This window comes from Hipposideros armiger, unplaced genomic scaffold, assembly GCF_001890085.2.
Source record: "Hipposideros armiger isolate ML-2016 unplaced genomic scaffold, ASM189008v1 scaffold_253, whole genome shotgun sequence".
Taxonomy (NCBI): domain Eukaryota; kingdom Metazoa; phylum Chordata; class Mammalia; order Chiroptera; family Hipposideridae; genus Hipposideros; species Hipposideros armiger.
The window spans coordinates 662,701-677,392 of NW_017731603.1; the positions used below are offsets into that span (position 1 = coordinate 662,701).

The window sequence follows — 14,692 nt, forward strand, 5'->3', positions numbered from 1 at the left end:
GGGGGGGCCAGGGTGGGGGGTGGGTATTACAGGCCTTTGTGCTCATCTTGGTAGGACTGGCCCTGCACTGGGAGAAAAGGTTGTGTTTGTTTAATGGGTCTATGGCATTCACCTTGGAGGAGGGAGCAGGAAGTTTTGTCTGGTCTGGGTTGCCCACCTGGGTTGAGTCTTCACTGTGAACCGTGGCGCCCCAAGATCGCCGGATCACGGACAACCTGGAGCGTACAGCTGTTGGGCTGCGCTGCAAGCTCAGAGCGCCGGATTGCCCCGGGGAGGGTGAGGGGGCAGCGGGGACCAGACCGTCTGCAGCTCGTTTCCCCACTCGTCCAGCGCCACCGCTGGGGATCTTCTGTGCTCCTGCTCTGAGCCCAGTACCCGCGCCAGCCTCCAGGAGGCGGTGCGCCAGGCTCCCCTTGAGGGGATGGAACATGGCATTTACATTAGCTGGGAGGCTCTTTTTGTCACGAGTCGGCCTGCTGACTGGGGTCCTCGGCATCAGAGGACCTCACTGGGGGATAGGGAACTCGAGGTCAATTCGTTGCTGGTGGGGCTTCAGCTTGGGGCTGATCAGGGAGGAATTGGCAGAGGAAGGTGGGTCCACTATGATGCAGTCCTGAAAAAGGTTCCGGTCAGTTGGATTCCGTTCGCCAGCAGCAATGCTAAGGGTGGCCTTGAGTAGTGCTCGGTCCCAGGACGGAGTCCTGTTTCAGCACCAAGGACAGAGGCAGAGAGCCGGCTAGCTGTTTCAGTACCGTGGACAGAGCTCAGGGAGCCGTGCTTGGTTGCGACTGTCTTAATATTTGTCATGGGAATGATACCCCAAAATATGGTAGCATGGCACCTCTGATAGGGAATCTCAGACACCCTATATTCTAACGAGGTTATTTAGGACCAAAGAATTGAGTTAGTTGCCTAAGGTCACACAGCCACAGTGACTCAATGGGTGGCAGAACTGGACTCAGCTCCTGTCATCTCTTTTCATCCCTCTCTCCCACAAATGGATTCCCACTAGTTATCCGCCTCCTTCCTAAACACCTCTGGCAGCCGCTTCACATTATGCATCCCTAAGAGCTCTCAAGCTGCTGAAGATTAAATGTACCCCCTCCCCCACCAAAACTCCAGGTCAAGAGTCTGAATCTCCGGATGGAATATGGCTCCAATCCTTAGGTGGGAGGGTGTCGGGGTAGAACAGGTGCCCTGGTCTGTAAGGAAGCCTATGACTTGGGGAGGTGAAATTGAGTCATCAGCATGAGGAACTCTTAAGTGCTCTGAGATCCTCGAATCAAGTATTGCACACCATTCCCACCCCAGCTTCTTTGCAGCTGTGTATTATTAATAACAATAAGATGCTGATTTAGGCCAAGGCACAACAATGTATTATTCATAGGAGTAACTAGTGGTCAAGGCCTGCACTTAATCATCACACGTCCCTGATCCTGCACCCGCTCCACACTCCTGGTGGAGAGGCCCTGCATCTGAGCTCCTCCTTTCCTGGGCTCCTGCTGCTCTGATGGACGTGATTGTTTTCATGGCTGCCCAGGCAGCTCATCAGCTTTGAGATAGGGGTGGGTGAGAGGATGGCAGGTTCCAGGCTAACTCCTGGCTGGACACCCTTTAACCTGGGCTCCCTGCTCAGAGCTGGCACTTGGCCCTGTTCATCCTAAATGGCTTTGACCCTGATGACTTCCAGATTCAGCAGCTTTCTGGGGTCTGCAGATGGCCTGTCTCTCCCTCCGCCTTCTTTGAGGCTGAAGACTAAAGCCAGATGCACCAGCCTTCCCTAAGCCAGGAATGGTGGGAAGTGGGGGTGGCTGTGGTAAGGGGAGGGGGTCATGGGGAGAAAATACCCCATCACCTCCATAGATTTGAAACTCTCGGTAAACTCTGGAGCACTTTGTAAACTGTTCTGCACTGAATAAATGGAGCCATTATTACCAAGGCCATGCTCTGTGCTGGAAGAGGTAGAGAAGGCATGGATGAGGCCCTGGTAGCTCTTCAGGCCCCACTCCCTGATGAGGAGTCAGAGTGCTTGTGGATCCTGACATGTCCGCATCCAATTTCTTGCTGGAACAGCTCCTGGCCCATCCGGATAATCCTTCATTCGCTGTTTACTCACTTGGCATCTCCTCTGAATTCTAAACTGTCTGCATCCAGCAGGCCTTTGCGGCCCCTGCCAGTGCTTTCTCCCTAGCTCACTCACGCATTATCTGTTTTTATTACAGTCAAGGTTGAGGAGACTTGCTCGTGCTAAGCCCCTATTTTCAGCTACTTGTAACTTTCCAAAACAATCCCCCTTGGGCCTCCTCTTTTGCCAGCCTTGTTCTTGCCCCCGGGTGAGGCTGGAGGGGTTGTGGGTGCCTCTGCTGCTTTCTGAAGGACATTCAGAGAGACTGTCCGGAGGGCATGGGGGTAGGGCCAAGGCCCAGCTTTCCTAGGAAATGAGTGCCTGGCTCTCCTCCCTTCTTTTTCTTTTTTCCTCCTACCAGTCCTTCTCATTTTCTTTTTCCTATAGCAAGAAATGAGCTGCCCCCATTCCCAAGGTGAGTGGCCTGGAGCAGGGAGTTTTAGAGTGAAAAGAGGGCAAAAAATTAATCATGACAGGAGGTCTGGCACTTTGACTGGCTGTCTGGGGTTCAGAGTTTAGCTCATTGGTTTTCTGTTGCTATCTCCCCAACTATGCCTTTTTCTGTGTTCTCTCTCTCTCTCTCTCTCTCTCTCTCTCTCTCTCTGCTGGGTCAGGAGGAGAGAGGGAGGTGGGATAGGCACAAAAAATGCCCCCGCATTCCCATGTCCACATAGCCCTGGTGCTGGTAGGCTCTGCACTTGTGAATGCTCTCCCACCTTCCTCCATTTCCAACTGCTCAGCATGCACGTGGAGGGGTGCTTCCTATGGAAACCTGTAACTCCAGCTTTCGCTGCTTTCTACCTGGAACGTCATCCTGTAGCTACCAAAAGATGGGGGAGGTGCTGGGGCATGATATCTCCTGGTGCAGACTCAAGTGGAAGAAGGAGGGGTCAGGACGGGAACATTCTGGCAGATGGAGCCCCAACCACTCCCAGCACCATGAAATATTGGGTTGTCAGAAAAGTCAGGTCGTATGTTTTCTATGTTTTTCGTTGCAAAAATGCGTCATGACTTTTCTGACAACCCAATAGTCGTTGAATCCTAGTCAGAACCACAGAGAGGACCCTAGGCGAGTCCTCAGGCGCCCCTCCCTCCATTTCTTCCTGCTCCTACTCTGTCCAGCCCCAGCCGCTCAACCCCCAACCTGGTCTGAGACCTTTAGGTGGACTGAGCCTCTCTCTAATTCGGGTACTTTACTGAGACCAGTGGAGGAAGAAAGGGGCCCCAGGAAAGGTGTGTGTGAAAGAGATCTCTGAAGTGCTTGGGGGTAAATAGGCATAGCTCTCTTTGGTAAAATTCTTGGGGAAGTGGAAGCCCTCTCCCCAGCTGCTCTTTATTTTGTGTTCACTCTGTTTCTTTCTGCTCTATCTGCTATCCTCAGAGCAATGTGTTTCGAGGCTCAGCTCCCAGAGTGTAGAACAGAGGGAGAGCTGCAGCACTTGGGGTCTTACAGACTCCAAGTTAATTCTGCCTTTAACTCTCTTCTGCTGTGTGCTCTTGGACAAATATTTAACCCTTCTGAACCTCAGTTTCCTTCTTTGTAAAATAAGCATGAAAGTATTTACCTTCAGAAAGGTGCTGAGGACTGAACATGAGTCAGTGTTGAGCATACATTAGTTACTATGATTAAAGGTACTTTCAAAAGAGCATAAAGGCTGGGATCTGGAGGTGCCCAAAAAAGGGGAGCAGCCTAGTTTGGGAGGGTGTCGGTGTGATGGAACAGCTTTGGAAGGGCTAGTATGAGGAATGTGCGTGTCACCATCGGAGAGTGTAAGAGCAAGTGAATTCTGGGGAAAAGAGCCTCTGTGCACAGATTTCCAGCGTGTCCAGCAGCTTCTGTGTGTATTGTGCCCTGGGCTGTAGGCGACCCTGAGCACTGGGGAGATAGGACCCAACCCCTTTTTGTCCTGCTTGGGGAACAAGACTACCCCCAAGAAAAGGGGATTGGACAGAGGGTCAATTCATTCAAGTTTGGAAAAGGAAGAGGCTGTTGTGAGCATATGTCATCAGGGAGGGCTTCCTGGAAGAGGTGGGCTTATCTGGCACCTTGAATAATTTCATGCATTTGTTCAGCACTTACTTATCCAGCCTCTCCTGTGTATCAGACCTTGGGCTACAGAGATGAATGATCTGGGGTCTTAGCCCTCCAGGTGCTTCCAGTGGAGAAAAGACATAGAAAGTGCTAATCATTAACCCAAGGAAGAATTGCCACAGGGGAAGCAGAAGAAATGTGGGCGGGAATGAAGACCATCTTTGTCTAGGGATCTTGAGGGTAGAGAGTAGAAGTAAGGGCATTCCAGGCAGCCGGAACAGCTTAGGTAAAGCGTCAGGTGTGAAGGACGGCCTTCTTGAAGGAAGGAGAAAAGGAAAAGGTGGGTGTGGCTAGGTCACACAGTGTAGCAAGTTACAGAATGCTGTCACATCCTTCAGCTCCAAGGAGGCCACTGTAGCCGTGCTGAAGGACAGGCTCAGGTTGCCCTAACTCTCCATGACTGTTTCTCCCTTTGTGAAATAGGAATAATAAAGGTGCAGGGTTGTGGAGGTCACACAAGATGGTGCTTATAAACTTCCTGGCACAGTGTTTGCCATAAAAGGCATGTCTTAATTAATGTGAGCTGTTATTTGATCCTGACAGGACCCCAGCAGGGGAGGTCAGGGGTTATTATCATCTCTTGAAGGTATAGCACTTAGGCCCAGAATGGGCCATGCCAGGGTCGTTGGCCAGGAGCAGAGGCAGGATTTGAATCCAGGTCATTTGCCTCTAAGTCAGCTTCCTGTCCACAGCCCTGCCTCAGATGGACAGACAAGTAATGGGCATAAGGAGAGAATTCCAGGCTAGAGGAAGTGTATGAACACAGAGACCCCATAGATGGCAGAGTGGGCTGGGCAACTGCTCAGGCCTTGGCTAAGGGTGACCATGCATGTGTATGTGTGTGAATGTGAGCATGGGTGTTAGTGCAAGGAGTGAGTTTCCATGGCGTGTGTGTGTGTGTGTGTGTGTGTGTGTGTGTGTGAGAGAGAGAGAGAGAGAGAGAGAGAGAGAGAGAGAGAGAGAGAGCGCAAGAGCGAGAGCGCGCGCCATGGGTGTCAGTATCTGTGACCTGCAAGTGTGTGGACTTGCTCCTCCTCCGGCTCCCCTCCCGTTCCCCTGGGGCAGCTGGTGAGCTTGCCCACAGAAGTTCACTCCCTCTCCAGCAACTCCGCCAGGCCTCCCAGCAGCCAGCCGCCCTGTTTGATTCTATTTATCCATAAATCATGGCTTGCTGAGGAGATGAGAAGGAATTGGGAGTGGGGGCAGAGCCCTGGCAAGGGACGGGGCTAGGTTTGCAGTTCACACCTGAAGTCCAGCCTGCCTTCCAGCTGTCCCCCAACCCCCTGCCACCTGCCCCATCCCCCTACCCCCGCCTCAGCCCTCCCCATTCCTTGCCATAGGCATTCACTGATGCTTGATTTTGGTCGTGCCCTGGGGCAGGTCCTGGGGCAGTGAATGGGGGGGAAGGATGCACAGAATTGAGTGAGACATGACCCGTGGCCTCGGCCTATGGGGAAAACTAGATGTGTATCTAGTTCAGTATTTCATTCAACACTTCATGCCCCAGATGTCTCTAATACCAAGCGAGACGTGGTAATGCTATGATAATAGCTAGCTAGTATTTATTGCCTACTTATTCTGTGGCAGGCACTGAGCTAAGCGCATTATAGGTGCTAATTCCTTTAAATCTCACAATAGTCCTATGAGGTCTGTACTATTATTAGCTCTCATTTACAGATGGGGAAACCAAGGCATGCTCTTATTGGGAGAATAAGAGCCAGAATTTGAGCCCAGACAGTCTGGCTCCAGAGCCTTAACACTTCATCACTGAACCCTAAAAGAAGGGTGCAGGCCCAGGGTGAGGGAAGCTCACAAGCAGGAGAAGTTAATTCCCACTGAGGAGATTATGGAAGGCTTCCTGGAGGAGGTGCTTTTTATCTGGGTCTGGAAAAATCAGGACTTGTCAGGCAAAGATGGGCAGGAGGAAGAACGAAGGGGTCCTGGTGTGTGTGTGTGTGTGTGTGTGTGTGTGTGTGTGTGTGTGTGTGTGTGTGTGTGTGTTTAAAAGAGAGAGGTTCTCAAACTCTGTCACTGCAGCTTCTCCCATCTCTTCTCACCCCATCTTGTTTGGGTGACAAGCAAGATAACATATGACATATGCAAGAATTGAACATTCAACAAGTATTCACTGAGCACCTCCCATGTGTCAGCCTGTCATAGAGGATCCTGGAATGAGCAAAGCAGATATAGCCCCTGCCTTCATGGACCCTGTATCTGGTAGACAGTAGATGCTTAATAAATGGTAGCCTCTATGAGCATCAGTATTCCTAGAGGCCTGGGATTCCTCCTCACTCGTTCTTTCAACAAGCATTTATTGAGCACCTACTATTTGTACGACCCTGTTCTTGGTGCTAGGAAGACGGTGGTGGACAGGATAGCAAGCCTGGCCCTCATGGAGCTGACATACTAGAGGGGAAGACTGTGTGAGCATCTTTTCCACTCTCAGAGGTGGACTGCCTCCTGGAGCACACAGGCTTTACCTTGAGAATTCCTTGGGGAGTGGCACGGTCAGGAGCACAGGCTCTGCCCACAGGACCTGGCAAAGCCTACAGGACTCCATTAATCTTAAGCTCTGATCAGCTGACATGTCTGCCACAGGCCTGGGCAGAGGGGCAACAGTGTGCCTGAACTCACACCTCATTCCCAGGATACCCCTGGGATTGGACCCAGGAGGCCTGGTTCTCCTCGCGCCTGGCTCACCCTGCCGCCCAGGTCTCCTGATGTCATCTGTCTGCCCTTGTTTGTCTCGCCCCTGGGACCCAGGATGTCTCCTCTGCCCAAGGATAGGTCATGGAAATCAACCCTGTCAAAAGGCTGACTAGGGCTGTAATATTCTCTTTCCCCAAATGTTAATATGCTGACGCTAAGGGGACTTGAAACCATGTATGTCATCAGAGGAAGGGTTTAGAAGGGCTGGGGCGGGCTTGCCTGGAGAAGACTGGACGGGGACATGAGAGCAGTTGGCAAGGATTTGGAGGCCTGTCATGTGGCAGAGGGAGCCATTGTGTTTCCACCAGCTCTGGAGGGCAAGGTTAGGACCATGAGGGAAAGTTCTAGGGAGACAGATTCAGCTCAGTGCAAGGCACAGCGGCCCTCCCTAACAGTGCCCATCCATGGAGGGCCTGCCCCTGCCCAGGGCATTTGTGCATGGATGGGGCCTGACCCCATGATTTCCGAGGTCCCTTCCAGCTGAGACATTGACGCCATCCTTTGGGGATGGTTTCACTCTGGCTGGCAGGTGAGAACATGCTTGTTCCCCTTGATGGCAACATCACGTGTTGGCCGAGAACATTGTGTCACTTTTGTTCACAGCAACAATGCAATTTGCAATGACAAGTGTTTGTTTCACCCTGGCTTCTAGGGCTGCCTGAGGAATGGTAGGGAGCCTGGGGATCTTGGTGGGCCAGCTGCTTGAAAGATGATGGCATCCACCCCTGCTGCAGGGGATCCCAGGGTCACCACCCTCGAGGGGGTCAACTCTCCTTAGCAACACATCCCTTTCTTCAAGTGGAATTGTCTGCAAAAGCCCAAAATGTAAAACAGGGAAATGATGCTGTTTTGGATATTGAGGGCTTGAGGGACCACAGCCTCATCTACTTAGCATCTACCTCCATATCCCCTGAGAAATTCCTGGGAACCCTGGGGGTTCCCAAGAGCACACAAAACAAAGAGTGTAGACTGAGCCAAACTGCCTGTGTTCGAACCATGGCTCTACCACCTATCTGAATGACCTTGGGCAAGGTACTTGACCCCTCTGTGCCTCGGTTTCCCCATCTGTAACATGGGGATAACCATAATGCTTACCTCAGTTGAGGACTAAGTTATTACCTCATGTGGAACTCCTAGAACACCTGCTCGTCATCAGAGCGAGGAAGGGTCAGCTCTTCCACAGACGAAGTCACTGATGTCGGAGAGGTTGAACACCTTGCCCACAGCCACACAGCTGCTCAGTGGCCAGAATAGGGTCTCAGCCTAGTGCTCCAAGCCCAGGGCTCATTCTGCATGCCACAGAATGTTAATGGCTTAAGATGGGCATTCCCTGGGTCTCTGGGAGCCATTCAGAGGATGCCCACTGGCTTCTAGGATTGACAGGCTCTGTTCTCAGGAGCTCTCCAGCCTACAGCAGAGGGTGATGAGCAGTTTTTGAAAAGGACCTTGTTTGGCAGAGAGAGGAGGGAGCTTCAGGGAGGAGACCTCTTTGAGAACTGCCCCATGGCCGGGAGGTGCGTGTGTGGCGAGGAACCCAACTGGAGAGTGGCCTCCTACCACAGCTGCACAACTACCAGCTCGTGAGCTTGCTGACACCCACGCTGATCCTGCCACTCCCTTGCTCACAAACTTGATGACGCCCATGGCCTAAGAAATCACGCCCCTCAGCCTGAAAGACTCCCATCAGGCCCTATTCTCATTCCCAGCCTGGTCTCCACACTTCATACCCCATAATCTAGTCCAACTCCTCAGACAATGTGGCTGACACTTCTCACCCCGCTCCCCTCCCTCGCCTTGCCCTTGCTGTTGCTATTCCGTTTGCCCAGAACGCCCTACCCTTGCCGCAGCCCCAGCCCCCACACCACACCAAACGCGGCCTCCTCGGGGAAGCCTTCCCAGATAGCTCCCCAGTCCATCAGCCACTTCTTCGTTTGTTCTCCCAGAGCCCTCTGTTTACACCTGTGACAAAACTGACACCAACAACCCCAGTAATAATACCTGTCGGTTGAGTGCTAGCAATGGATGCCATTTTTATCTTTATAAAGGAGAAATTGGAGACCGTGAGTGATTAAGAAACTTGCCCAAGGCCACACAGCTATTAAGAGGCAGAGGCTTGTCAACTATAATTGAAAAATAAATTTAAAAGCGCATATATGTGTGTGTGTGTGTGCTGGAGGTGCCAAAAAATGTATACAAGTGGACACATTGGTCAACATTGCTCAAGCAGTAGTTCGCCATGATCAGAAGTGTCTGGACTCTGATGGTAACCACTTTGAGCACCTCTTGTAATTGCAGAAGTGAAACGTGACTTGTATTCATCTTTTGTTTTCAGTACATATTATTACAATTTTAATACAGTTTTCCTTTCTTAAAATGTGCATACATTTTTTTGGGCACTCTGTATGTATATATATGTGTATATATGTATGTATATATATATATATATACATGAGGCGTGATAAAAAAATACAGTGAATATTTAAATAAAAAAATTTATTACACTAAAAGACACATTGCCATTAATCCCCCTTGCTTCGAACATACTTATCCCATGGTTCTTGCCACTTTCTGAAGCAGTTCTGGAAGTCCTCTTTTGTGAGTGTCTTTACTTCATTCTCCATCATGAAAATGCTTCGTGTTACACATCGCTTCTGGTATGGCAATTTCTGTCAAAAACATTACGGTGTGTCCTCATCCACCTTATTCACTGGATCTGGCACCGTGTGACTTCTGGCTCTTCCCTAAAGTCAAAATGATCCAGGGCATCGAGGCAGCCACAATAGTGCAACTAAAGACACTCATGAAAGAGGACTTCCAGAACTGCTTCAGAAAGTGGCAAGGACCATGGAATAAGTGCGTTGAAAACGAGGGGGAGTATCTTCAGGGGGATTAATGGCAATGTGTCTTTTACTGTAATAATTTTTTTAAATTTAAACATTCACCGTATTTGCTGATCATATATTTATATACAGAGGGTGCCAAAAAAATGTATACACATTTTAAGAAAGGAAAACACTGTATTAAACTTACGTCGATGGGAACCACTTTGAGCACCACTTGTAATTGCAGAAATCAAATGTGATGTGTATTCCTCTTTTGTTATAGGTAAATATTGAGCATTACAATGTTAATACAGTTTTTCCTTTCTTAAAATGTATATACAATTTTTGGCACCCTCTGTCTATAAATAATTAAAAAAAAAAAGACAGGGGTGGCTGGTTAGCTCAGGTGGTTAGAGCGCGGGCTCATAACACCAAAGTTGCCGGTTTGATTCCCACATGGGCCAAGTAGCTGCGCCCTCCACAACTAGATTGAAACAACTATTTGACTTGGAGCTGATGGGTCCTGGAAAAAGACACTGTTCCTCAATTAAAAATTTTTAAAAAGTGACCATTAAAAAAAAAAAAAGAGGCAGAGGCTCTACTCACACTTGGGTCTTTTTCTCAGATATTTTGGAGCCTGGAGTGCCAGGCTGGTGTCTTGCCACTCGCTGGTTCTGGGGCACTCAACATACTAAGAAATAACTAGCTGAATTCTTGCCTGTCCTCTCTACCTCATGGTAGATTCTCAATAGATAGTGATTAAAGAAAGCTCAGCCCTAGAATGGAATTTACTTTATTGAAAAGGGAGTTCAACAACCCAAATGACACCCCCAGACCCTTCCAGTGGGACAGGGGCAGGCAGTTCCTGTGGAGAGAGCTGGAAAAAGCACAGGCCCTCTTCCCGAAGGCACACAAGCCCATCTCCTTACCACAGCTCTGCATCTTGGGGCCTTGGTGGCATGCCCTGTGGTATTGTGGCCATCACTTTCTCCACTTGTCCTGCCCACGTTCCCCCCCTGCCCCCCAGAAGCCTGGAGGTTAAAGATGGAGGCATCCCATTTGGCCTGAGGACGTTGGCAAATGTGCTCCTCCACCTGGGGAAGGGAAGGGCTGGACCAGTTCTGTGGTGTCTGCAGGTTGTCCAAGTCAAAGTTCTCAGGTGCTGTGGGCCCTGAGGTTGACAGTGAATTGGTTACAGGGGCTTCCTGGGGGCTGAGGCTGTGGACTCAGGACAAGTGGAAATTTAATTGGCCTGGCAGGTAGATAGGTGGGGGCCAGGTGAGGATGGCCTTTTCCCACAGGTGGAAGGCTCAGGAAATTGGGAAGGGAGAGTAGGTAGCGACCCAGGTGCCCAGGGTGCCCGAGTGGTAGTGGGAGGGAGCCCTGATGGTCCTGAGAGCTGGGATGACCTCTGAGCCCTGCTCCTGAGGCCCCACAACAAAGCCAGATAGACCGGAGGCCAGAAGCTGAAACCACAGGAACCAGGACCAGACAGCTATCGTCAGCTCTTAATTACCACCATCACTGCCACCAAAAAGCCCACACAGGCTCCTCTGTAAATAAACAGCGTCTCCTTGACTTGAGGACGCATCCCAGTGCACACATATTTACAGTGCACATGTAATCTGCACCATTCTCACTCAACTCCCCACAGGATCATTTCTGGTCACGTTTCGCCTTCCTTACATTTGGTTTGGACTCATGTTTATAACCACCTGTGAGAAGGTTAGGGAGAAGGTTTAATTTGCATTGCAGGGGAGAAAACAGTGGTTATGTGACTCATCCAAAGCCACACAGAGAGCGAGAGGTGGGATTTGCACAGAAGCCTGGGATTTTTCTCTTAGGGCAGGTCCGTGAAGATTTGCACTCCTGAAGTATAGGACCCCCGAGCTCTTAGAATGGAAGCTGCTGGGCTGCCACGTGAGCGTGTAGGAGATGGCAAACAATGAGCTCAGGGACTAAGGGATGGGGTGTGTGGTGTGCAGAGGTCAGCTGGGTGGGCTTCCAGCCCAAGGAAAGTTGGGCTGACGGAGGTGAGGGCTGATCAGAGGGTTCCAGACATTTCCTCTTTGAAGGTACCCATGGCTGTTGAGTCTTAGCCAGACAGTTAAGAGTGTCTGTTAGTGCCCATAGGGCAGATGTCCTCAGAGGGGCTGTAGGAGCTCATGATCACTGTTTGAGCAAATTCAGCTGGAGTTGTGGCTCAGAGTATGGGCGGCTCAGAGTATGGATGGGAGGGGATGGAACTGTGTTTGGCAGGAAGGCCTTAAAGAAGCAGTGGCTATTTTAGAGGGATTCAGAGGGCCTGTAGAGCCTGGTGGGCTCGGGGCACACTTGGCCTCTCGGCACACTTGGCCTCTCCTTTGAAAGATGTCAGATTTGGGGGATGGTATGGATGCTATGGGCCCATGCAGGAAGAGACCAGGAGAGAGGCCAACCAGCATAATACCCCCATTTTACAGATGAGGAAACTGAGGCACAGAGAGGAAAAGAGACGTCCCAGGATCAGCCAGCCAAAAAGAACTGGCAGTAGAACTTGCTCAAAGCTCCCAGTGTAGGAGACAGTTGGAAGGATACTGTGGTTGTTCTGGGGGGCTCTGGGCCAAAGGAGGGTGGTTGGCTCTGGCCAATGAGGGTCTGACCTGTGCATGTCCTCCCCAGGGGCGCCCACCCGCGATGTCCTGCTGGTCTCTGCCATCATCACCGTCAGCCTTAGCGTCACTGTCGTCCTCTGCGGCCTCTGCCACTGGTGTCAGCGCAAACTGGTGAGGCTCCTGAGGGCCCGGGGGCGGGGCCTGGCCCTGCACCCCGCCCCCCACAATTACAGGCTCCTGAACTCTCTCAAGGGCGTGTGTAGATGACCCACCTGCTCACATGGTCAGGCACACTTGCGTAGAAATTCACACCGGCACGCAGGCACTGCGTTTGCCTAGGTGTTGGCCCCATATGTCTGCGTGTACACCCAGAGCCACATACCTACGGACATTCGCGGACAGACATGGATCTCATGGGCATTCGCACGCTCTCCACTCCACGCATACACGCCCAATCTCCCGCAGAAAAAAGCCGCAGGCACACAAGCGCAGACTGAGAATCGAGGCCTTCTCCCCTCGGTCCGCTGCCCTCCCCAGGGCTGGGCGTGGTCGAGCCGTGTCTCCTGGCCAATGAGGCGGCGGCGCCCACCCCGCCCCACCCCCAGCGCCCCTACATCCATCCTGGTTCTCAGGGTTTGTACAAGCACAAACCGCTTCTTTTCATTTTTAACGAGAGCTGGAGAATTGACGAGCAGGATCAGGCCATTAATAAGTAACGAGACTATCAGGAGGGATATTCATCACCGAGGGCGCCGGGAGGGGGAGCCGGGCTGAGCCGCCCGCCCGTAGCCCACAGCTCCCTGAGGGTGGCCGCCCCCGGAGACCCTCACAGAAATCCCGTCCTGCCGCCCCAGCCCAGAAATGCGGTGGAGACTGCGAGGGGCTGCAGGGGGACATCCCCGAAGGTGGGCGGGGAGGGCTTCCAGGGCTGGGACCTTTCCCGGGGGTAGGTGTGGAAGAGTCCCTGGCAGGTACCTTCCATCCCCCAGATTGAGAATGGTAGGAGTAAGAGCAGGGTACCACTCTGGGAGCCCCACTCTCTCCCTGTGCAGCCACAGAGGGGCCTTAAAGACAAGGGAGGAGGGCTTTGGCCGTGGCACTCTGTGGGTGGGGGCTTCACGCCCCACTCTTATGGAAAAGAAGGGGCAGTTGCTCCTGGATATGGACCCAGCGTGCCTCCCTCAGGAAACGCAAACTCAGAAATTGGGAACTTGACTCTCCACCCCGGGATGTACAACTTCAAGCAGATGCTTCCGAGTGTGTGCTGGGACCCAGTGGCTCCTTGCTTTCAGGTGGAGCCAGGCTGGCTGCCCTGCATTGTTCCTGGATCTCCTGTGGCTGCGTCTGCCTCAGAATTTCAGGGGAGGTAGAGTGTGGGGCTTGGCCACATGCCTCTGTGTATGTGAGTGTCCTCAGAGGCCGAGGGAGTGGCTGAGCATGCGCTGCAGCCCTGTACATCTTGTTGTGTCCGTTAGGCAGTCTGTCTGTCTGTATTTGAAGGCAGGGGAAGGTGTATGAGCAGGTGTTGCCGGTGACCTTGAGTGGGGGTCTTTGTACTGAGTGTGTGGACTTGGAAGGTATTGGTGTGGTGTGTGTGTCTGTTCACCCCTGCATAGTGGGATGGGGCTCATCTTATCATGTTCCCTGAGTGAGCTGACCCTGGTAAGTGCTCCAGAGTGTGCGTGTGCGTGTGTGCGTGTGTGTGTGTGTGTGGTGAGAGCCTCGTCCCCAACCTCCCTCGCCTGGGACAGTTTAAAGGTGACAGCTTTTGGAGCAGGCGGGCAGCTGAGAGATGCAGAACCTCCCCTGGTCCCAGCCCCTCCTCCCAACTTCTCCAGGGGTCCAGACCACTGCCTGCCCTTTTGACTTGCTCCTCTGAGCTGCCCAAGCCCTCAGTCCTGCCACCACCCTCCCCCACCCCCAGGTCACAGAAGCCAGGGAGCATTTTGCCCAGGCTGTCTCCCGGCTCCATGGAAGGGGCTTTGAAATGTGCCCTGCACAGTTGCTGGGCTCCCCGTGCCCGCCTGTCCCCTCAGCAGCAGTGATGTGATACCCTGACAGCCCAGATCCCATTTCTAAACATTAATAACTTCCTTAATCTCCAGCTGGCTTTTTCCAGATCAGCCTGGCCAACCCTCCTCCCTGATGAGCAGGCTGGTGGTATAGACTGCTTAGAAGCTGTCTGATGTCTCTTGGACCCCGGCTGAGGTTCCTATCCTTGCCCTGTTAACTCCCCTCGCCCCGCCCCCCCAGTCAAGTTCTGTCCCTGGTTCCTGTCCTCCATAGCACCCCAGCTCCTGCTGCAGTGATAGTTGCAACCTGAGGGGAGGGTTCTCTGAGCTGTGGAAGG

General features: G+C 52.1%; 1 protein-coding gene across 9 annotated transcripts in view; it reads left to right on the forward strand.

Annotated features, from left to right (window-relative positions):
• SYT7 (synaptotagmin 7) overlaps positions 1-14,692 on the forward strand; it is a 60,879-nt gene that overhangs the window by 13,894 nt on the left and 32,293 nt on the right. For all 9 annotated transcript variants that reach the window (XM_019656028.1, XM_019656027.1, XM_019656033.1 and 6 more), the window contains exon 2: positions 12,410-12,513. In XM_019656028.1, coding sequence (XP_019511573.1) covers positions 12,410-12,513 — 104 coding nt within the window. The remainder of the gene's footprint in view (positions 1-12,409; positions 12,514-14,692) is intronic.